The 18707-nt window shown below is 48.0% G+C and overlaps 1 protein-coding gene across 1 annotated transcript; it reads right to left on the bottom strand.

Moving 5' to 3' along the window:
• Positions 1-11889: 11889 nt before the first annotated feature.
• Positions 11890-18631, bottom strand: tank (EI24 domain-containing protein tank). The gene is made up of 2 exons (XM_050173822.3): positions 17435-18631; positions 11890-16115 (listed from the first exon to the last, which is right to left on the bottom strand). The coding sequence occupies exons 1-2, from the start codon at positions 18337-18339 to the stop codon at positions 15923-15925; spliced, it is 1098 nt and encodes a 365-aa protein (XP_050029779.2). The 5' UTR covers positions 18340-18631; the 3' UTR covers positions 11890-15922.
• Positions 18632-18707: the final 76 nt, after the last annotated feature.

The following is an 18707-nucleotide window of genomic DNA, read 5'->3' as shown; positions in this document are numbered from 1 at the left end:
TAACGAATTCCTCTAAACTCTGTCTGCTGGCAGTCGAGTCTCTTCTACCCGACTGCTTTGCCAAGGCAGCTGTACTCATACGCGAGAGGTCCGGCGCCGACTTAGGCGTGAGAGATGTCCTCTCTCGGCTAAAGACCCTGTTCGGTAGAGAGATTCAGCACTTAGCGTGGTTAGGAGAGCTGTCGGCCCTTTTCGTCCGCTACAATTTGCGCAAGAATCGCGTCATTCGATTCGGTCGTCCTCGTCCAGGATCGTGCGTCCAGTGGCGAGGCAACACCCAGGACCTGGCCCTGAAGCGCTACTTCGAGATATCGCTGATGCGACAGCAGGAGAAACTTCAGGCCGTCCTCAACTACAGCGCCGCCGCGAACGCCCTCGCCTTCGAGTCTGAGCTGGACACCGAGGTCAGGTACGACCCGTCGCGTCGAGTCGTCCACGTCCCGGCGGTCATCATGAACCCCCTCACGCGCACCAACGACTCCTTCTTTGCCTTGCACCTGCCGCGAGTCGCCACTAGGCTGTACCGGGCCATGGTCAAGATGCTCACGGAGGAAGAACCGTACGGCGGGCTGCACACCCTGATGCCGGGGCTCACCGAGAACTCTGCGCAGGCCCTGGGTTCCTTGCTCGGCTGCATCGAGAACAACCTGGATAGGGGGCTCGGTATCGAGCCCTATAAGAAAACCCTACGGAAGGCCGTGCTCGAACAGGCGGTGGCCGTACATCTGGCTTTCCGGGCCTTTCGCGAGATGCTGCACGTGAGGCGCATCTGGAACCTCGACTATCGCCTGCCCAACTTGAACCTCACGTCCGACCAACTGTTCTTTCTATACTTTGCGCTCGATAACTGCAACACAGCGGACTCGGTGTACCGCAGGCGGCAGCCGAGAGCGGCCGAAGATGTCTACAGAGTCCATATGCCCCTGAGGTATTTGCAGGAGTTCTCTGACGCTTTTCAATGCAACCGGCAACCCGTTTGCAAGATCTTTCACTAAATTGTTTTTTAATTATGGATGCGATCGAACATTGTTCAGACAATATGCGTAGTATTCTTTATCGCAGTCTCTTTAAAATGCGCACTTGATTTTATAGAAAAGACGGTCAAGAATATATCCTCATACGGCCATAATGAAAGCGGTGTTGTTGTTTTTTTTCGTTACTCGCTCCCTTACGCACCTTACATTTTACGCATGCATCGCTTACGTGTATTAGGGCGTAGACTGCTAGATCACCTGAATAAAACATTTGTTTTTCGCTTTCTCTCGTTTTTTTTACCGCTGCAGGCTTCGCTATTCGCACTTACCGAAAGTGTTGGTTCATCCTGACCGTCCTGCTTTTAATGCGGACAATAGAAAGTTCCGCCCAGTTAATTGGCTTCTGCCAGTATACAGGAATCCACGTACTTCCAATGTTGCCAAAATATAGGGAGCATATATACACGTCAGCATGTGGACACAGGCGTGCGCGGCGATTTTACAGCGAAGCTGTATAGCTCTGCCTCCCAATGGCAGGGTATGTCCTCTCCGTAGGCAAACGCTGGGAGGGCGCGCACCCCGTGCATTGCTGGGTTCCCTGCAGCACCAGCAGATGGCGCTCGCCTCCGCAGCAGCGGCGGCACCGCCTGTGCAGGGGACATAAAAAAAGAACCAGAAAGCTCGCCTTCGCGCAGCGTTCGCCCCAAGCGTTTCCCAGTAAAGATTACGGTTGCATAAGTTGCCGGGAAGCTATCTTGTATCGCCCCCCCCCCCCCCCCCGCCACCATAACCCGCCTTATTTTTCGCATTTCGCAGACATTCAACAAAAAATGAAACGCCACCATAGGATATAATATTTATTCTTTATTCGATAATCACTTGTCACACTGCTGCTTTATTTTAATGCGCTATAGGCTGTTCTACAATGTGTATTTTGTCCATGGCTTAAGTTAAATTATCTACAACCACGCACCAGCCACTATATGACACATACTTACGCAAAGAAACAACATTAACGGCGTTCTCTTTCAGTATAAGGAAATACACAAGGTATTCGTTGATGCGCAGTCATAAATGTGTGTATAGATTTCTTTTCAGAACGCTACTTATTTCGCAGAAACAAAGACGATTAAAAAAGTTACATCTTCCTAGAAATGAAAATCAACCTCCACACAAAAAAGGTTGTGCTTTTCAAGGTAATATAGGCATCAACAACTCGGAATGCTAACACACACGAATAACCTGAATAACGGTTGCAGCCCATACCCATACTGTAGTTGCTGACCTATTTAAAGTAAAAGTTAGTATTATTTGAGCAAATGCTGAATGATCGAAACATGTCTAATAGTCCAATTATCTAACAGCGCAATTAAAATTAAATTCTGGGGATTTACATGCCAGAACTACGACCTGATTATGAGGCACGCCGTAGTGGGGGAACTCCGGATGAATCTCGACCACCTGAGGCCTCTGACGCGTCCCCAATGTGCGGTACACGGGCGTTTTTCCATTTCGTTGCTATCGAAATGCGGCCGCCACGGCCGGGATTTGATCCCGCGACCTCGCAGCACAGCGCCAAAGGCACTACGCCATCATGGTGGGTGACAGCGCAATGCAACAAAAGGGGAAAAAATATGGAGGACGCTTAAGCATCGCCTTTAAGAGTGGAACGTACGCGATAGCATTCAAAGATCCCTGACTGCTTCTCAGGCTTCCCGGCAACTGCAGCGTATGTATCCGTAATGGTTACCGGGAAACGTTGGCCGCGAACGCTATGCACGAAGGCGGGCTTTCTCGTAGAAACACGGCCTCTCGCGTGGGCCGCGATGCGGTGGAGGAGAGCGCCGTGTGGAGGTATTGCAAGGAACCTGGCGCGCTCGCTCCGTGGCCCCCGAGATACTCACGCGCCGGCGCGCGCAAATGGCGGACGCCGTGGCCGGTCTATGAACGGTAGAAACGCTGGAAAATTGGGTTTCCTTGAGTTTTCGCGTAACAGAATTACGTTTTCTTGTATAGTCGAATTACAATCCAACGTTATCATGTCTGCAGGTGTGTGTAAGTCGTACTTTACGACTTTTCTACGCATTTTAACTTGGGAAGTTCAATTAGTTAAGAGGAAGCTTTAGCTCGGGCCCAACTCCGACGCGGCCTATTCAAATACATGTAAAACGCAAAAACGTTTTTATGAGATAACCCCTGGACCGATTTTGATGAAATTTGTTGCATTTGAAAGAGAAAGTTAAAGTCTAGTGACTGTTGGAAGCGGAATCTCGATTTAGGGCTTGCATTTTCTTAAAAAGATTTTCAAATATTTGACCGTTTGAAAAATATAGAAGCACGAAGTTTACAAATTCATAGCTCTGCATCAAGAACTGATATCGCGGTTCTGTACACGGCATCCATTATATCATTCAAAGCGGACAAGTTCAATATGTAATTTTACATCTTACGTGAATTCGTTACGTTGGTTACAACGGTTTTGCAAAAGTTGTATTTCCCTATGATTAAATTTTTTTTATATTCATGTGTAACATATCAATTTTGTCCGCTTTAGATGTACTATTAGATGCAATTCACAGAATTGTATTATCATTTTTAGTTGTTTAGTTACGGAGTTGTAAACTTGATAGTTTCGTTTTTTGAAAATTTTCGATTTTTACCAATTTTTAATAAAAAATTTACGACAAAACTCAAAAATTCGAAACCAACAGTCACTAAATTTTAAGTTTGTCTTTAAATGCAACAAACCTCGTCAGATTTGGTGCAGTGGTTGCCGAAAAAAACGAATTCTCCTTTTACATGTATTTAGATAGGAACACTCGAGCTAAAGCTTCCTCTTAAGTAGCTTCCTTGCGCGACATGGCCTGGGTATGGATGGTTAGAAAATATTTTTGCCGATACAATGTCTGACACCGCATTTTCAGTGACACGGGGCCCTTACCGCTATCGCATTAACATCCTGAGCCCTTCCACTCTGTGAATGTGGATGACCAGCGAAGCGGCTTAGCACACGACACAGATGTGACATAGAAGTTTGAACAAAAGCACGTCATCGTGACGATGGCCGTTGGCCGTCGTCGCCTCTGTCACGTACACGTGAGACAATGAATGACTCATATATAGACTCTTAAGCACTGATTCATGCCACCGTAAATTAAAAAGAAAATTAACACGGCCTGCCCATTACAACGACTGAAAACTTCTACGCTGGAAAGATGAGCGGCAACGGAGCCAGCTGTGGAAGACGACGAAGATGCTCAAGCCATTGCTGATACTGATAGTTGATGATGATGATAATGACGACAACGACAGTTTCCTCTTGCCAATCAATGACTCTTAACCTATTATGGGAAGATGAGCGGCAACGGAGCCAGCTGTGGAAGGAGACGACGACGACGAACGCGTGAGCAGTGGCACGAGCGCGTTCGCGAGGGTCGCCAACGACCTAGTTTGCGAGTTGTTCGCGAACGACGGAAATGCCCTAGCCATATACGTCCTGCTTCTTCGCACGGTTTCTGCTCAAGCCGCGAACCAACCAGCCCAAATGCGTACGTTTCCACTAGGACATGACGTCGACTGTTGTGGGACAGAATTGCAAGTGTGTGGCTATTTAGGGGAGTGAAGTTACGGTGGTATTGGCTATCACCGTTGCAGTGGACTGTCAAAAGTTTGCCCCCTCTGGGACTTATCTGGCTTATCTTGCCCCCAAACAACAACCGTCATATCGCCCGGAGCTTGTAGGTCAGGAACAGCATGCGCGTTATCAGCGTGAAATAGCGATCTTGACAGGAAAGTAAATACCGCAGAGGTTTCAACAAAGGAAATTCAAGCAAGACCGTTGACGATTGCTTTGTTCAGGGACAAGATACGGGCCAGAGGCTTGTTTAGCGTCTGTGGGCTATAGCGCCTAAACCGCAAATGCCTCTGCAATGTACGAATTGGGTCCTCTAGACGTCACAGGCAGTTACATTTTTTGCCAGAAAAATCTGGCAGGTACAATCAGGTATCAAAATCCAAAAATCAGGTACAATAGTGCAATAGTGTAGTGTATACGTGTGCACATTATTGTACCTGATATTACTGTGTGGATGTTGTGCTCGTTGCATCTGTCACACATCGTCTGCTGCAAACGTAATACTTACTATAGCGAACTCTCCCCAAAAGGCCCTGATATGCGAGCAGTCAAGCATGTACGTGACAGCCGCAGCATATGCTATGTAAATCCGATCTGCCTGCACCTCCGCCCCCCCCCCCCCATACAGGGCATCTAGAGTATGTTTAAAATATGCAAGTGTTAAATATGGGCAACATTTCAGCACGACACCGCACGCTGCACCATGCTCAACCCGCTGCTGACGTTACAGGTTCTGCTGTTCTGGCCGCCTGCTGCTGAATGCCCCTTCCCTCATTTCTCTTTGACCTTGATTTTGCTCCCCTCTTATGTAATGCCTTCGGGCCTTTAAGGGAAAAAATAAATGAAATGAAATGAAATGAAACACCACTTGCACGACCTTTTTGGTGGTTGTGGGAACTTAGACTTTTTTAGTAAAATAGATAAAAAATATCTCGTGGTTGTTAATGCAACGTAGGTGGTTGGCTGGTATATTCAGCGCATTAAGGCAAGCCCTACGGAAATTAGTTTCGCTGAAATGCTATATATGCTCGTTCGATTCGTCGCGACCTTCGTGAACTATTTCGTTACACTTCCATACCTCTTCTGTGCTCGTTCATGAGTCGGAACGGAACCGCCCGTGCACGAGTCAAAGCAATTTACACCCTTAAAAGTAAACGAGGGTGTAAATCTGTCTATAGCATACACCTGTAAAAACAGGAAGGGTATGATTTACACCCTTTCACCATTTACTTTTAAAAATATTTACACCAGTTGGGGCTTATCTTGTCCCACAACAACAATCGTCATCTATCTTGCCCGTATTTCCTTTCTTTAAAGCTGCGAGCCCGGTACTTCCAAGTCACGAACGGCTTGCCCGGTATCAGCGTGACACAGCATTCTCGACAGGAAAGCAGCGAGCGCTGAGTTTTTAACAAAGGAAACGCAAGCAAGGCAGACAACGGTTATCGTTGTGGGACAAATACACACCAAAGGGTGCAACTGTTTTAAGAGTGTTTACACCCTTAAAAGTGAAAGGGGGTGTAAATCTGTTTTACCTCAGACTTTTACAACCAGAAAGGGTATAAGGGGGTAACCATAGGTACATTTGCACCACTATTCACTTGTAATGGTGTAGATATGTCTATAAGTCACACCCGTACATCATTTCTGGGTGAAACGGTGTGATGGAGTTATAGACGCATTTACACCCTTAAATGTCAAAGAGGGTGTAAATCTGCCTATAGCTCACACCTTTACACCCAGAAAGGGTGCGAATTATATACTCATTTACACCTTCATTAACTTTTAAGGACGCAAATTTTTTTACAGCGTACGCATCTCCCGCAGATTCCGCAAATGCTGTGAACTCGTTCTGCACGAAACTTGCACAGTATTCAGCAGACAGACCGCGGTGTATACCGGCGAATCGAATAGCGATCGATGTGCAGCTCGCCCCTCCCGGAGTACTAGTACATACAAAAAAAGTTAGGACGCACTGGGCGTATCTTGCCCCCCCCCCCCCCCCTAGCAATAATCTTTATCTGTCTTAATTGCTTGTGCTTCCCTTCATGTAAATTCAGCGCCCGTTACTTCCCTGTCAGCAATGATACGTGACGCTGATAACGCGTATACCCTTAGTGACCTGCAAGTAGGGGGCGCGCAGCGTTGAAGCAAGGAAAAGGGCACGCAAGATTGATAACGAATATTGTTTGATAACAAAGGTTGATAACGAATTAATATTGATAAGCCCTAGAGGGTTCAAGCTTTCTTTTTTTAAGTGGCACGAGGTTCGAGTGACACTCTTGTTTCTTGCGCAGCACTTCCGGTTCACCTCCCAAGAGAACCGGGGACGAAATTTAAAATAAATAAGAAAACATAGAAAAATAATAGAGTACAAAATTCATGGGCTTCATGATGATATATCAGAGCGCAAGCTTAGTTGCAAGTTGAGTTATTGAAGTGTCTGGAATACTTAGAATTAGATATCACTTATTACCGCTCACCAAAGCACAGAATCGTAGACTTAAGAGACCCGCTACGTAAGCACGACTTTGGCGAAAGTCCTGGTAACCCGGAAGTAGAAAGCGTAAGTAATGACGTCACTAATGACGTCACGCGCAAGGTGGCATATTTAACCGGCTAATTAATGGAAAACACTTGCCTGTCGTAAACTGAACATCTGCCTAGCAGAGCGGATGTGACGTCACTCCCTCCTCTCTCGCTTCTTAAGGTTGTGACGTCACTCCATTCTCTCGCTTAAGGTGCGCTGTTCGCCAGGTGGCGCGTGCTGCCCTTCCTCCTCGCCCGCATGTCGTGCCAGGGAAAAGGCGTTTGCTCCCTTAACCCATAAAACAACGCCGAGGCGCGAGTGCCCCTAAGAGACACCCAAGTCAAAGATTAGGGTCGCCTATCATTTTTCCAGCGTGTCGTTCAGGAAATGCGCGCCCCCTCCCCCGGCTGCGTGGTCCTGATTTACACCGTGTTTCCAGTAAGTCACAGACATGCTGTGACTTACCAAATGGTCACTCTTAAATCTTTCCGCGGTTTTTGTCAGGAAAGCAGCCGTAGCTGATACGATGCGTTAGATATAATTTCTATGCATTAACTACAGTAACCATGACGTAAGGCTCTCGTGCGCTCGTACGCGCGCCCGAGGAGGTGATTATAGGGGTGAGGAGGATGGGGTGATTTCGTAATATTTCCTTCTCCCCACTTCCCATCCTTCCGGTAGGGTATCCGACCGGCAGGATGGCTGCACTCTGTGGCACGGCAGGGGCGAACCGCTCCGCCAGAAGTTCCGCGAGGGCCTCTTCGCTGATTCCTAGCGAGATGGCCACAGCGAGGACGGGTTGACGGCTCGTCCTCTTGCCGGTGAGTGACTTAAGTGGTCGCCAGGCTAGGGGGCCCCTCGAACGGTCCACAGGCTCACCCAGCTCTAGTTCCCCCTGCGCCGGGCCCTGTCGTGGCGCTGCCGCCACCCCGCCTACGGAAACTGGAGCTGCAGCATCGGTCAGCAATACGACTCTGTCTTGGCATTCCCCGAACCTCCCAAGTGGCCGCCACTTTGGCTGAGGCAGGTGCCTGGCCACTGGCATTACTCTTCCTGCAACAGGGGCTACGACACATTGATCGTCTACACCATGTCGCAGATGGTCAAGCACTCCTTACCCGCCTACGCTCCCAGCCAGCATCACACATGGGACGGCTGTGTGGCCTCTATAAGGAAGTCATAGGGGACACGCCTGCAAACGCTGTACAGCCTCGCCCACCACATCGACCACCAATCCCTATCTCGACGGAGCTGCCAGGTGTCTCGAAGAACCGTTCCCCAACATGTGCCCTACAGCAGACTGCAGTCTCTCTCCTCCAAGAGAGACTTGGGGACCACCTTCACATCTTCGTCGATGGATCCGTGATACCGGAGACGGGCTCATCCACAGCAGCCTGCGTTGCGCCGACCCTACAAAAGAGCAAAAGCTGTGCCGTCTCCCGGGACATGCAAGCTCTACCGCAGCAGAGCTAGCAGGACTCCACCTTGCTGTGGACCTACTTGCAGAGGAGCTACCAGTGACCTCGGCAGCCATCTTCTGCGACTCCAAGGCGGCGCTGCTCTGCCTGCCGAACCCTGACAGCGCTAGCCTTGGGGTTGCGCTGCTCTCTTCAAGACTGACGGCCCTTCAGAACGCAGAATGTTTACTATCCATGCATTGGCTACCGGCACACGTGGGGATCCCGGGCAATGAAGAGGCGGACACTCTTGCAAAAAGTGCCCACTCGAGCGTCCGTCTCAGCCCTGCTGTAACGGCCGCAGACTTGTCGAGACACAAGCTGCGCCAGCGCATCATCGCCTGCCACCCGGACAGACGGGTACCCTGGGCCGGCCTCCACGGCCTCTTCCACAGCACGGCCTCCTACGAAGGGATGCCTCGATCGTTGCTGCTCCGACTGCGAGTTGGCTGCTACTGGACGGCAGCCCGCCGGCACCGCCTTGGGAAAGCCACATCGCCAGCCTGTGCCTCCTGTGGTGAACCAGAGACTCTGGAGCACCTCCTGCTCGCCTGCAACACCGCGGCCGACTTCTGCAAGAGTTCCACCGCCTGGGGCTCCCGTGTTCACGACAGGAAGATATCCTCTTCCCCTGTCGTAATCAGCTGCCAGCTTTCCTTAGTGTCGTCGAGTACGTCGACTCGTCGGGGCTCTCGGCGAGACTAGGAGATTTCTACAAAGACGGATGGGCTAACGGCCATCCCACCACCTCGGGCTTCCTGATTCGCCACTACTTCGTTTCTACTGGGCCACCTCCTCTACGGTCTACCTCCAGCCTACTCCTCCGGTCGAACCCACTGTGCCCTCCCTGCCGGGCTGCTCTGATGCTGCTAGGACGACCTTCTACCTTTCTCCCTCCTACCCTCTCTTTTTTAATCCCATCTCCCCACCCTGCTGGCGCTGAGCCGTGCTCCCGCATGGGTTGCAGAAAATAGTGCTAGCCTTTCCTCCTTCCCCACAAGAACCACTTCTCTCTCTCTCTATTCCTTATCGCTTCCCTCTTGACCGAGTGGCGAAACCGGCCCAGCCATGCTTTGAAACGCGCAGTTCTGTTAACAGAAACTCTCGCTGTGCTCTATACCACTGTCGCTATAAGGGCCAGATTAGGAATGACCAGCACAACAGTACTTGGAAGAGGATATAGATATATTGACCTATGGAAAGGGGTCAAAATTAGTGAGGTTGTTATTCAAAAAGCTTGCACGCATTCAAAAAAAGCAAAAAACAAAAAGAAAGAAAAGGAAAAAAAGACAGCAGTTAGAACCTCAAAACACGGCGGTTTGTGTTCACTGCGTTCACTGCATTTTATTCCAAACAAAGCAGTTAGCCGTTAACACGAACTGAACGGAACAATCGAAGATCTAAGCGCAAACGAGACAATGAGAATAAACGCGCACCAAAAAAGTTGCCTTTTGTAGTGTGGTGCCGTTTACATATCGTTCACGGAAGAACATACTCGTGTCGCCCATACTTGTTCGTGAGCGTTTTGAAAAGTGCCGTACGCTCGTTTTTCCATTAGGGGGTGGGGAGATTCGAATACAAATGGGGTATATATTCGCGGCCATCCAAACCTAAAACATTTATTTCGTCTGTTGCGAGGACATTCCGTAAATTGAACATGAACAATAATACAGTGATATATCCCAAACCGCTCTCCCGTATCCCAAATTGAATGTGAAGTATAGCATACATTGCCACGCCCACCCCTTCCCCACCCCAACAGAAACATCTCACCACCATTTTATAACCTGCGAAGAGCCCAAACAGGTTACAAGAGCTATGTAATTTGCTTGTGTACACACAAGAGGAAAGAAAATCCTCATAACTGGCTCGTACATTGTTTGTAATACTTTAGTTCTGCAAAAAGTGGCACTTTCGCCCGAAAGGCGAAGCATCGATTGCGACAGTAAATTAGTGGACATCTGTACGAAGTAAGGATAGTAGGTTTATCGGCGGCATAAACTTGTAAACAACGGCATATATTAACTAAACGAACAAGCATGGTGTCACGCGCGCACAAGCAAACACGAACGCAGCTCACTCGATGACCGCAGAAACTCGCTGTCAAGGCGATAGAATGAGGAAGTGCGGCAGCAGCAGCGAGCGAATTGACCTTCGTGCTGCGTCTCGCATCAGCGCGAATTAAGCCGCGAAAACACAGCGCACGGCGGACTCGGTCATTGTCGCAGATGGCTTTCAAGATACTGCGGTCCGGGCAGGCGCGCGCCCCCTCCCTACCCCGCAGTCTTGCGCGCGACGGAAGACGGCACGCTTCCTCCCCGCTTTCTTCCCTTGAGCGGGCGAGATGCAGCCGCGATTGGCGGCTCACCCTCGCGCGCTTTACTCGTACATACGGCGCGCGGCGACATTATCGCCCTTGGACTTTATACGGAACCTCACGGCCACGCCGATGGCAGAAATGTCATCCGTAACGTCACGTGTTTAAATATCATAGCTGTTTGGTAATCCTGTGTACGAGTTTGGGCGTACATTAAATGGACACGACGGAGGCGCTACATCAGTTTAAACTAACAAAGCATCCATTCATTTTCGTTAATTTCATGGCAAGAGCTTGATCACGAATAACAAAAAAAAAATCCAAATTACCATTTCTGGGATTTCCGACCGAAGCACATCACTCACGCACATCAGCCTGCACATCAGTCATGAATTTAGTTTTTGCGTACTTAAAGCCTTTGTGGCACAGTAAAATTCATCAAAACCTGCCTATTTCAGTGTTTGGCTCACTTAGAATGCAATTTAAGCCATCTTTACAGACAAAATATAATATCTTTACAGACAAAATATAATAACTAGACCCGAGCAGACGTCCTCGAAATTCGCGACGTCACGGCTGGCTAGTGCGGAAGCATCGAGGCGGCATCACTACGTCTATGGTCTTTCATAGCGTACCGAGCTTGCTTTCATGACAAAAGTGGCCTTCTCGGCATTGTAGAAGCCTAATTTACAAATACAGCTAAACGCTTGCGTTTCTTTAGTATCCTTTTTAGGAACCCCAACGTGGTCAAAACTGATCCGTTGACTCCTCACCACAGCACCTTTCATAGTCATCGGTTGCTTTCAAATGTTAAATCCCACTATGCTTTTTTTTGTGTGCGTGTGTTAATTTACATGTAAGTTCAATTCATTTGTGCAACATGTGATTAAACTTTCATTTCAGATTGTTTCTCCTAAAATACCAAAAGTGGGCATCACTGCTTGAATATGAAACAGAGAATCACAAAGAAACAAAAATGTGCACAAAGCTTCAGACATATTTATTTGCATCCCAAGTAGTGTGCTTTTACAAAGCCATATGTGTGGCAGCAATGATTAAGGGTGTTGTACTTAGCAAGATTAGCAACACCCAAGCATTGCACTAAGAAAACAAAAAGTGACATACTAGGCAACAAAACAAGCAGTCATCTAAAAACAATAAAACATGCTCATCCCAGACATTATACAATACAAACACACGCACAGTACACGCACCCATATCCAGGCTTTCTCGTCCAAGCAGGCAAGTCATTTGTATCAGTATGTATGTATTTGGTTCTATCGTAAGAAAGTCATGCACCACTGCGACACAAAAAAAAGTCTTATATTTACATACTGATTTACATGATCACAGGCTCTCAGCATTTAAATAATACCAGCACCAATACACTCATATCACGTTCGAAGCACTGTCCAGCACACAGAAGGCTTTGCTTGCAGAGTCTATAAAACCCTATGTTGCACAAAAGCAGCACGAGTTCGAAGTAAAAGCAAAGTCCTCATAAAAAACAAAAAAAAGGCTACATTGGTGGCTCCTTGCCTCTTTGGAACACCCATGTGTAACCGCTTTGGGGAGTTAGTAGACTTCCATTTGAGTATATATTCCCCTTGTGATTAACACCACTTTGTTGTCACGTGAGTGATAAATGACAAAGGTTCAAAATAAGTTCCCCAAGTAATTACTGACAACAGTCAGGTTTGCTCTTCAACACCCTTTTTGCATCAGAGCTAGTAAAGTAAGCATGACATTCTACAATGGCCAATAGTTGTATTATTCACAGTTGCTATCCGCCAGGAGCAGATAGAAGGTAGCCTCCAGGGGGGAAGGAAGGCTCATCAAAGCATATATATTCTGGATTCACCAGTGCTATCAGCTAATAATAAATACTGAAAGTGGCAAAGCTTCTTTCGTAAAGACTGTGCCTACGAGGTTGAATAAGCTGTCCCAGAGTGAACGAGAAGTAAAAATGAAACCTGAAGACAGAAGTGCTCCTCTTGTTTAATCCTTCAAGTTTCTTGCAGCCTTGCAAGCTCACAAACACACAAGGAAATTCAGCATACTGCGCATTACTTTCGTGGACCCTAAGACTTCAGCTTCCAGGCATATACAAGTGACTTCTGTCCACTAACTGCATCCATGCATATATATGCAGAGAGAAACAATCAAACTGTTCCTAAGGCATTTCCATATTGTTTGCTTAACAGTAACTACAAGAGTAGTGGAAATGACAAGTGAGCACTATGAAATTCTTCGTGTCCTGCTCTTTTTTACCCAGACAGACTCTTATATAAAACTAAGATGCACATTGCGTGGAGACACTGCTACCAGTGTAATCATGGAGGTACACCTGAATAGGACCAGGAAACAAAATAGAGGGGATGTAGTGGAACAGGAAACATTCTGTGCTGCTTACACTTACTATAATTAACACTCTAGCCCAACTGGGATGAACAGTGGTGCCACACAGAGACAAGGACAGAAGATTTAAGGAACAAAATTATTGCAACAGTATGTGTTGCGCTACATTGACCATCTTGTTTACTAGCCAAGCTGAGTTTTTCTTTGCTTTACCACAAGTTATTCAACATTACGTGAAACCACTTCTACCAGCAGCATTGTGGAAACCCTAGACTGCAATAGTTAGTTCGGAAAGCTGTAAAAGTATCTATATTGCACATGAAAATGACAACATCAACAAGCTCATGTGGACTGAACCGTTAAATGTGCATTTCAATGGCCTCTTTTCTTTATCGGTGGCTGAACAGCCTTACAAGATGCATTCTTAGAACACTGAAGGTGTGCCTCCCCACAGCACCCCCAAAGATTGCACACATGATGGTTATGGTTCGCTGTGTGTGTCCATACCCAATGTTTATACATTGCATGTTTTCCTTCAGTGTTTGCCTATTGAAATAAAGTTCAGATTAAAGTTTGCACCTGCCCTGGCCAGCAGCCCATACTGGCCTAGTACATTTCTTGAATTTGTGACAATGGGGGTCTCGGAACTGTGCCTTTCCTGCACTCATCCGAGAGGTAGTGAAGGGCTCGTGTATGTCATGCCGTGCCGGTTCTGCACCAGCGAGAACTCGCAATGGACTGGTGGGAACTATTTCACAAAGTGCAGGGCAAATCGAATGGAGCCGAAGCTGTTTTACTACCCTCTTAGCATTGACAGAAAGCAATGCCAATGTACCACAAACTTCTCCCCACCAGCTCTGCAAATTCTTCACAAAAGAAAGAGGGGATTAAGTTAAATGCACGGGCCTGGGGCATGTACAATAATGTACCGCAAGCTTTTGCGAGAGATAAGGCAGATGGAAAACGTTTCTGCAACACCCTATGACCAAGTTAAAGTAGAGCTCGGGAACGCGAGCTATAGAAGCCATGGTCCCACTCTTCATGCTAGTGTGCTTTAAAGCAGTTTAGCCATAACCAATTAATGCACAGCTGGCATGCAACACTGACAAGCTTAAAACGGCTGCCGACATTGAGCCTGCCGATACAGGGAGGCCCTTATTGGTTGGGAAGTGTACACAAAACGTGTAAAAGACAGCCAAGAGTTATTGACCGTTATACAGTAAGTTAAAGAAACACTAAGGATATTAGGTCAAGCTAGATTGAAAAGTTAGGCTTCTGTAATAACGAATTCGTCAGTCATAGCAAGAATAGAGCTTTTGCAAGAGAAAAGGACATGAATGAAAAAGTGGAGTGGTGCCACCTGTTGTGGACTGCGGTACCTCTTCTGCGACATCAGTACTGGCCCATTCACACAAAGCAACACAGAGGGAGATCACGTGGACATTATGTCAACTCGTCCACTTTGGCGTGGGAGGTTGAAATTGACGAGCAGCATCAGGACCTTCGATAGCAATTTTCCACGAACGAAGTGATGTACTGGCACACAGAAAACAATAATAGACTAATGATCTATTGATCTAGCTTGGCTTAATATTTTTCCCACAGTGTCTCTTTAAGATAGTGGTGCCTGCAAACAACTTTCACCATCAGGTTTCTACAAAATTTAGCAGCCACAAATAAGAACAGATGATATGCAGCTAACGTTGCTATAAGGTCTACCAGATATGGACTCTGATATCAGGGTTGCTGTCAGGGTCTATATGTAGTAGACCTGATAGCTAACATCAGTTCTACAAAGAAATATAGAGTGCTGCTGCTTGCTAGCTAAAACAAAAAGGCATAAGTAATGGCATATGTTGGCAAGAAATTGAGATGGTATGCCTGTGATATATCAATTAAGAACCACGACCGTGTGCTCCATCCGTGTACATGCTACGTTAAATGATTAATTTTTATGCAATGGTCCTGCACGACATGGGGCTAAAGGAACAAGGCTTATTTCAGTTCAGACCTCCAAAAATATTTTATAAGCTGATTGACACCAATGCGGTGAAAGAGAGAGACTAGCACTGCAACTGAAAACAATAAAACATGCACTTTTATTTCGACATGGTACCTTATAAAATATGCTTTGTTCAATAGGAACAAAAGAACATAATCTCTACAGCATACTTTATATTATGTGCATGGGACTGTTCACAGCTGTGTCCAGACTACTCAGGGTGCTCTTGATGCAATGCAGCAGTGACAACCGAGGTGAAACTGTGAGCGACCAAAACTATCGCAATACCCCCTGCCCTGCTTTTAAAAAGTTTGTACACAGCAGTCAAGGGCACATCACAAGGTTTTTCAAACCTTGACTGACAGGTCAATAATAATAAAAACTAAAACAGCGATGTGCCCTTGAATATAGCTGGGCATGTCACACAGTCGCTGGAGCAACAGCCATCCAATGATAAATGCTCGCAAACTGCTGCAGCCACCTCGGTCGTGAGACGACCCAATCCTGGTGGCCTTGGCATGCGTTGTATCGATGCTGCGAGGGAGGCCGTCACATTCGTGAACGGTGCGGTTTACGAATGTGACGGTGACTGCTAGACAATCTTGCATGGAGTGAAGCCAAGACGTCCACAGCGTGGCTGTGCCGGTCCATCAGCTGGGAGTGGCGGCGGTTCTTGGGCGCAATGCACGGGGAGACAAGGACTGCCTCCGGTGCTCACGGGTGACCGACCGCTTGTGTCGCGAGACCGTGGGACGAATGGGCTTGGTGGTGCAGTTGGCTGTCAACCAATGAAATATCGCGTTGGAGACCCAGATGGACGGAGAGAAGAGTTGAAGGGGAAACCTGGAAGCACAAGAGGTAGCGCATGGTCACAATGTGATATAGATCAAAGTGCAGTGTTAAGACATGACCCTGCAGGAAAACACACGTAAATGTTACGGGGACTGTAGCTATTAGTAATACGTGTGACGAGACTTTATAGCTGAGTGGAGGGGTATGCGTCAATGCACAGTTTTCTTTGTGGTTGTGCATTCGCACTGAAGTAATTATAGCCTTAAGCAAGGACCAACCTTCACAATGCGACTTGGCTTTTTAGAGGAATCTACTGATAGCACAACTACATTGCACTACTGACACCTAATGCAAGGACAGAGCAGAGGAGGTCGTACTGGTCCATGTGCTCAATCTATGTCACGAGCTGCATCAGCAGAACAGCAGTCTTGCTATGCACATGAAAAAAAAAGCCTCTCAAACTAAGCCTTGCTAACTTGCATGTGACGCCACAGACACACAGCTTCTTGTTATGCTCCTGCTCCAATGTGGCAGTTAGGATGACATCAATGCATCATCTTCACTGTCGTGGTTAACCTGCATCGATGTTATCGCAACACAGTCAGATTGCTGATGATGTTTATGCCAGAACCGCGGCAGAGCCTACAGAATCACAGCGTAAGACGCCAACGGATGCGGGTTCTCACCATGCCGGTTCTTCAGAACGGTGGCTAGGATGACATCAGTGCAAACCCAGCTATGGCCAACACAAATATAAGATGGCTATGGTAGCAGACTCTGAAATTATGTCACCCTCGAGAGAGACAAACCAAACAGGCTCGCCCTACGAAATGCTTGTGTTAGCAGAAAGACAAAGAACCTGTCCATGTGTAATCAACTAGTAGGGGAAAAGCCGACATGTTCTAGTTGTCACAGTCATAGGTCCTTCTGTCACCACTGCAAATCAATGTCGTGGTCAAATAAGTGAGCGCTGCATGTCAAAGTAGCACCTGCCCCATTTCCTCTCATTTAGCGTGATCTGAAGTGAAGGCGCTAAAACGACGGTGGACAAAGAAGGAACACACACACAGGGCGCCTTTTTTTTTTTTCCAGGCGCCCTGTGTGTGTGTGCGTTCCTTCTTTGCCCACCGTCATTTTAGCGCCTTGGCTTCAGATCACGCTTAACCAACATGCCCAACTATCCATCCTCTCATTTAGTTGTTTCTATACCAACTAAGTCACTTTTAAGTCATTCGCTGCTGCGCCCACGAAGACAGCTGTCCACTAAGGCGTCGAGCAGCGAGAGGAGACTTTTCACACTATTAGGGGACTAAGAATGTGCTCCAAGCGAAGCATCATCTGGCCGGCCCGTAGAACACGCGTTTGCTTACCTGGCAGTCCCAGTGGTCGGCGTTACACCGTGGGCGCTCAGGATGAACAGCGGGAAGAGGATCGAGAAGATGGAGCCGCTCATGAAGTACGACGTCGGCCACGAAGTGAGCACGGCCAGCGGCACGCCGAACCCTATGAAGTACGGCCAGTTGTACTCGATGAACGAGAGCCGCCGGTGCAGCTCCCAGCCGCGGCTGCACCAAACGTACTCGAAAGCGTACAGAGAGTACAGCAGGGACAGGTGGATCAGGCTGATGAGCTCACCTATCCTGCCGATGGGCAGCGCGGCTACGAGGTGCGACTGGAGCAAAAACAGCGTCTGAACCAGCACGCTGAACAGCACGTCCGAGAGGAAGCGGCTCACGCTGGTCATAAGCGTCGGGCGTCCGCCCGTGACGTAGCGGAACGCGACGTTCGCAATGTCCTGGAACCACAAGCAGTTCACTACCTTGCTTAGCACAAACAGCGGAATCACCCAGAGCGCCTGAAACGTGACGACGAGCAGCGGCTGCAACCAAGTCCATATGTTGTTCGCCGGCGAACTTTGGTGGTCGCCGTAAAGCAGGTCGATCAGCGACTGGACGGCGGGGAGAACCAGGTAGTTAAAAGAGACTATGCTCAGTCCGAAGACGCCGCCGTTCAGCAGACAGCACTGGAAAATGCGGTACAGAAGCCGAGGCTCCTCCTTAGTCCGTAGCGGGGACGACGACAATGTCGACGGACGCTGCTGTTGAACCGCGGCCCTGCGTAGAGCCAGGGCAGTTGCGGGTTGTGACGCCGCGTCGGTGGCTCTCCGAGCAGATTTTCGTTGATCGGCATCCAGGGTTTTGACGATGCCGATGCCCACGATGGAATCGTAAACACCGCGCGCTAGTCCCACCAAACCGCACTTCAAGTCCTCCATCGCTCTCTCTCTCCACTTGTGCCTTGCGACGTGACTGGGGGGAAAAACTTTGTTGTTCCTCTCTCAGCTGACTTGTAGACCAACAAGACGCAGTTTGCGTGCGCTACAAAGATTCGACAGTCCTACGATTGCACATTCTCACGCAGTCAGTCACACCCGTCACACGCACAATGGGAGTGGTTACGAATACAAAATTTACAGGATAAAAGCAGCACTCACGACCACAGTCACACATGCACACACACACACGCCACTCGGTTACCAGGGTCTGCGCATTGCTTTGTCTGTGTTGCTTTCCTTATACCCGTTATAGGTGGCGCTATAAAACACGCAGATTTCTTTCTGGAAGCTTTGTTTCTTCATTTTTT

This window comes from Dermacentor andersoni, chromosome 8, assembly GCF_023375885.2.
Source record: "Dermacentor andersoni chromosome 8, qqDerAnde1_hic_scaffold, whole genome shotgun sequence".
NCBI lineage: Eukaryota > Metazoa > Arthropoda > Arachnida > Ixodida > Ixodidae > Dermacentor > Dermacentor andersoni.
This window is presented reverse-complemented; position numbering and strand designations above follow the sequence as displayed.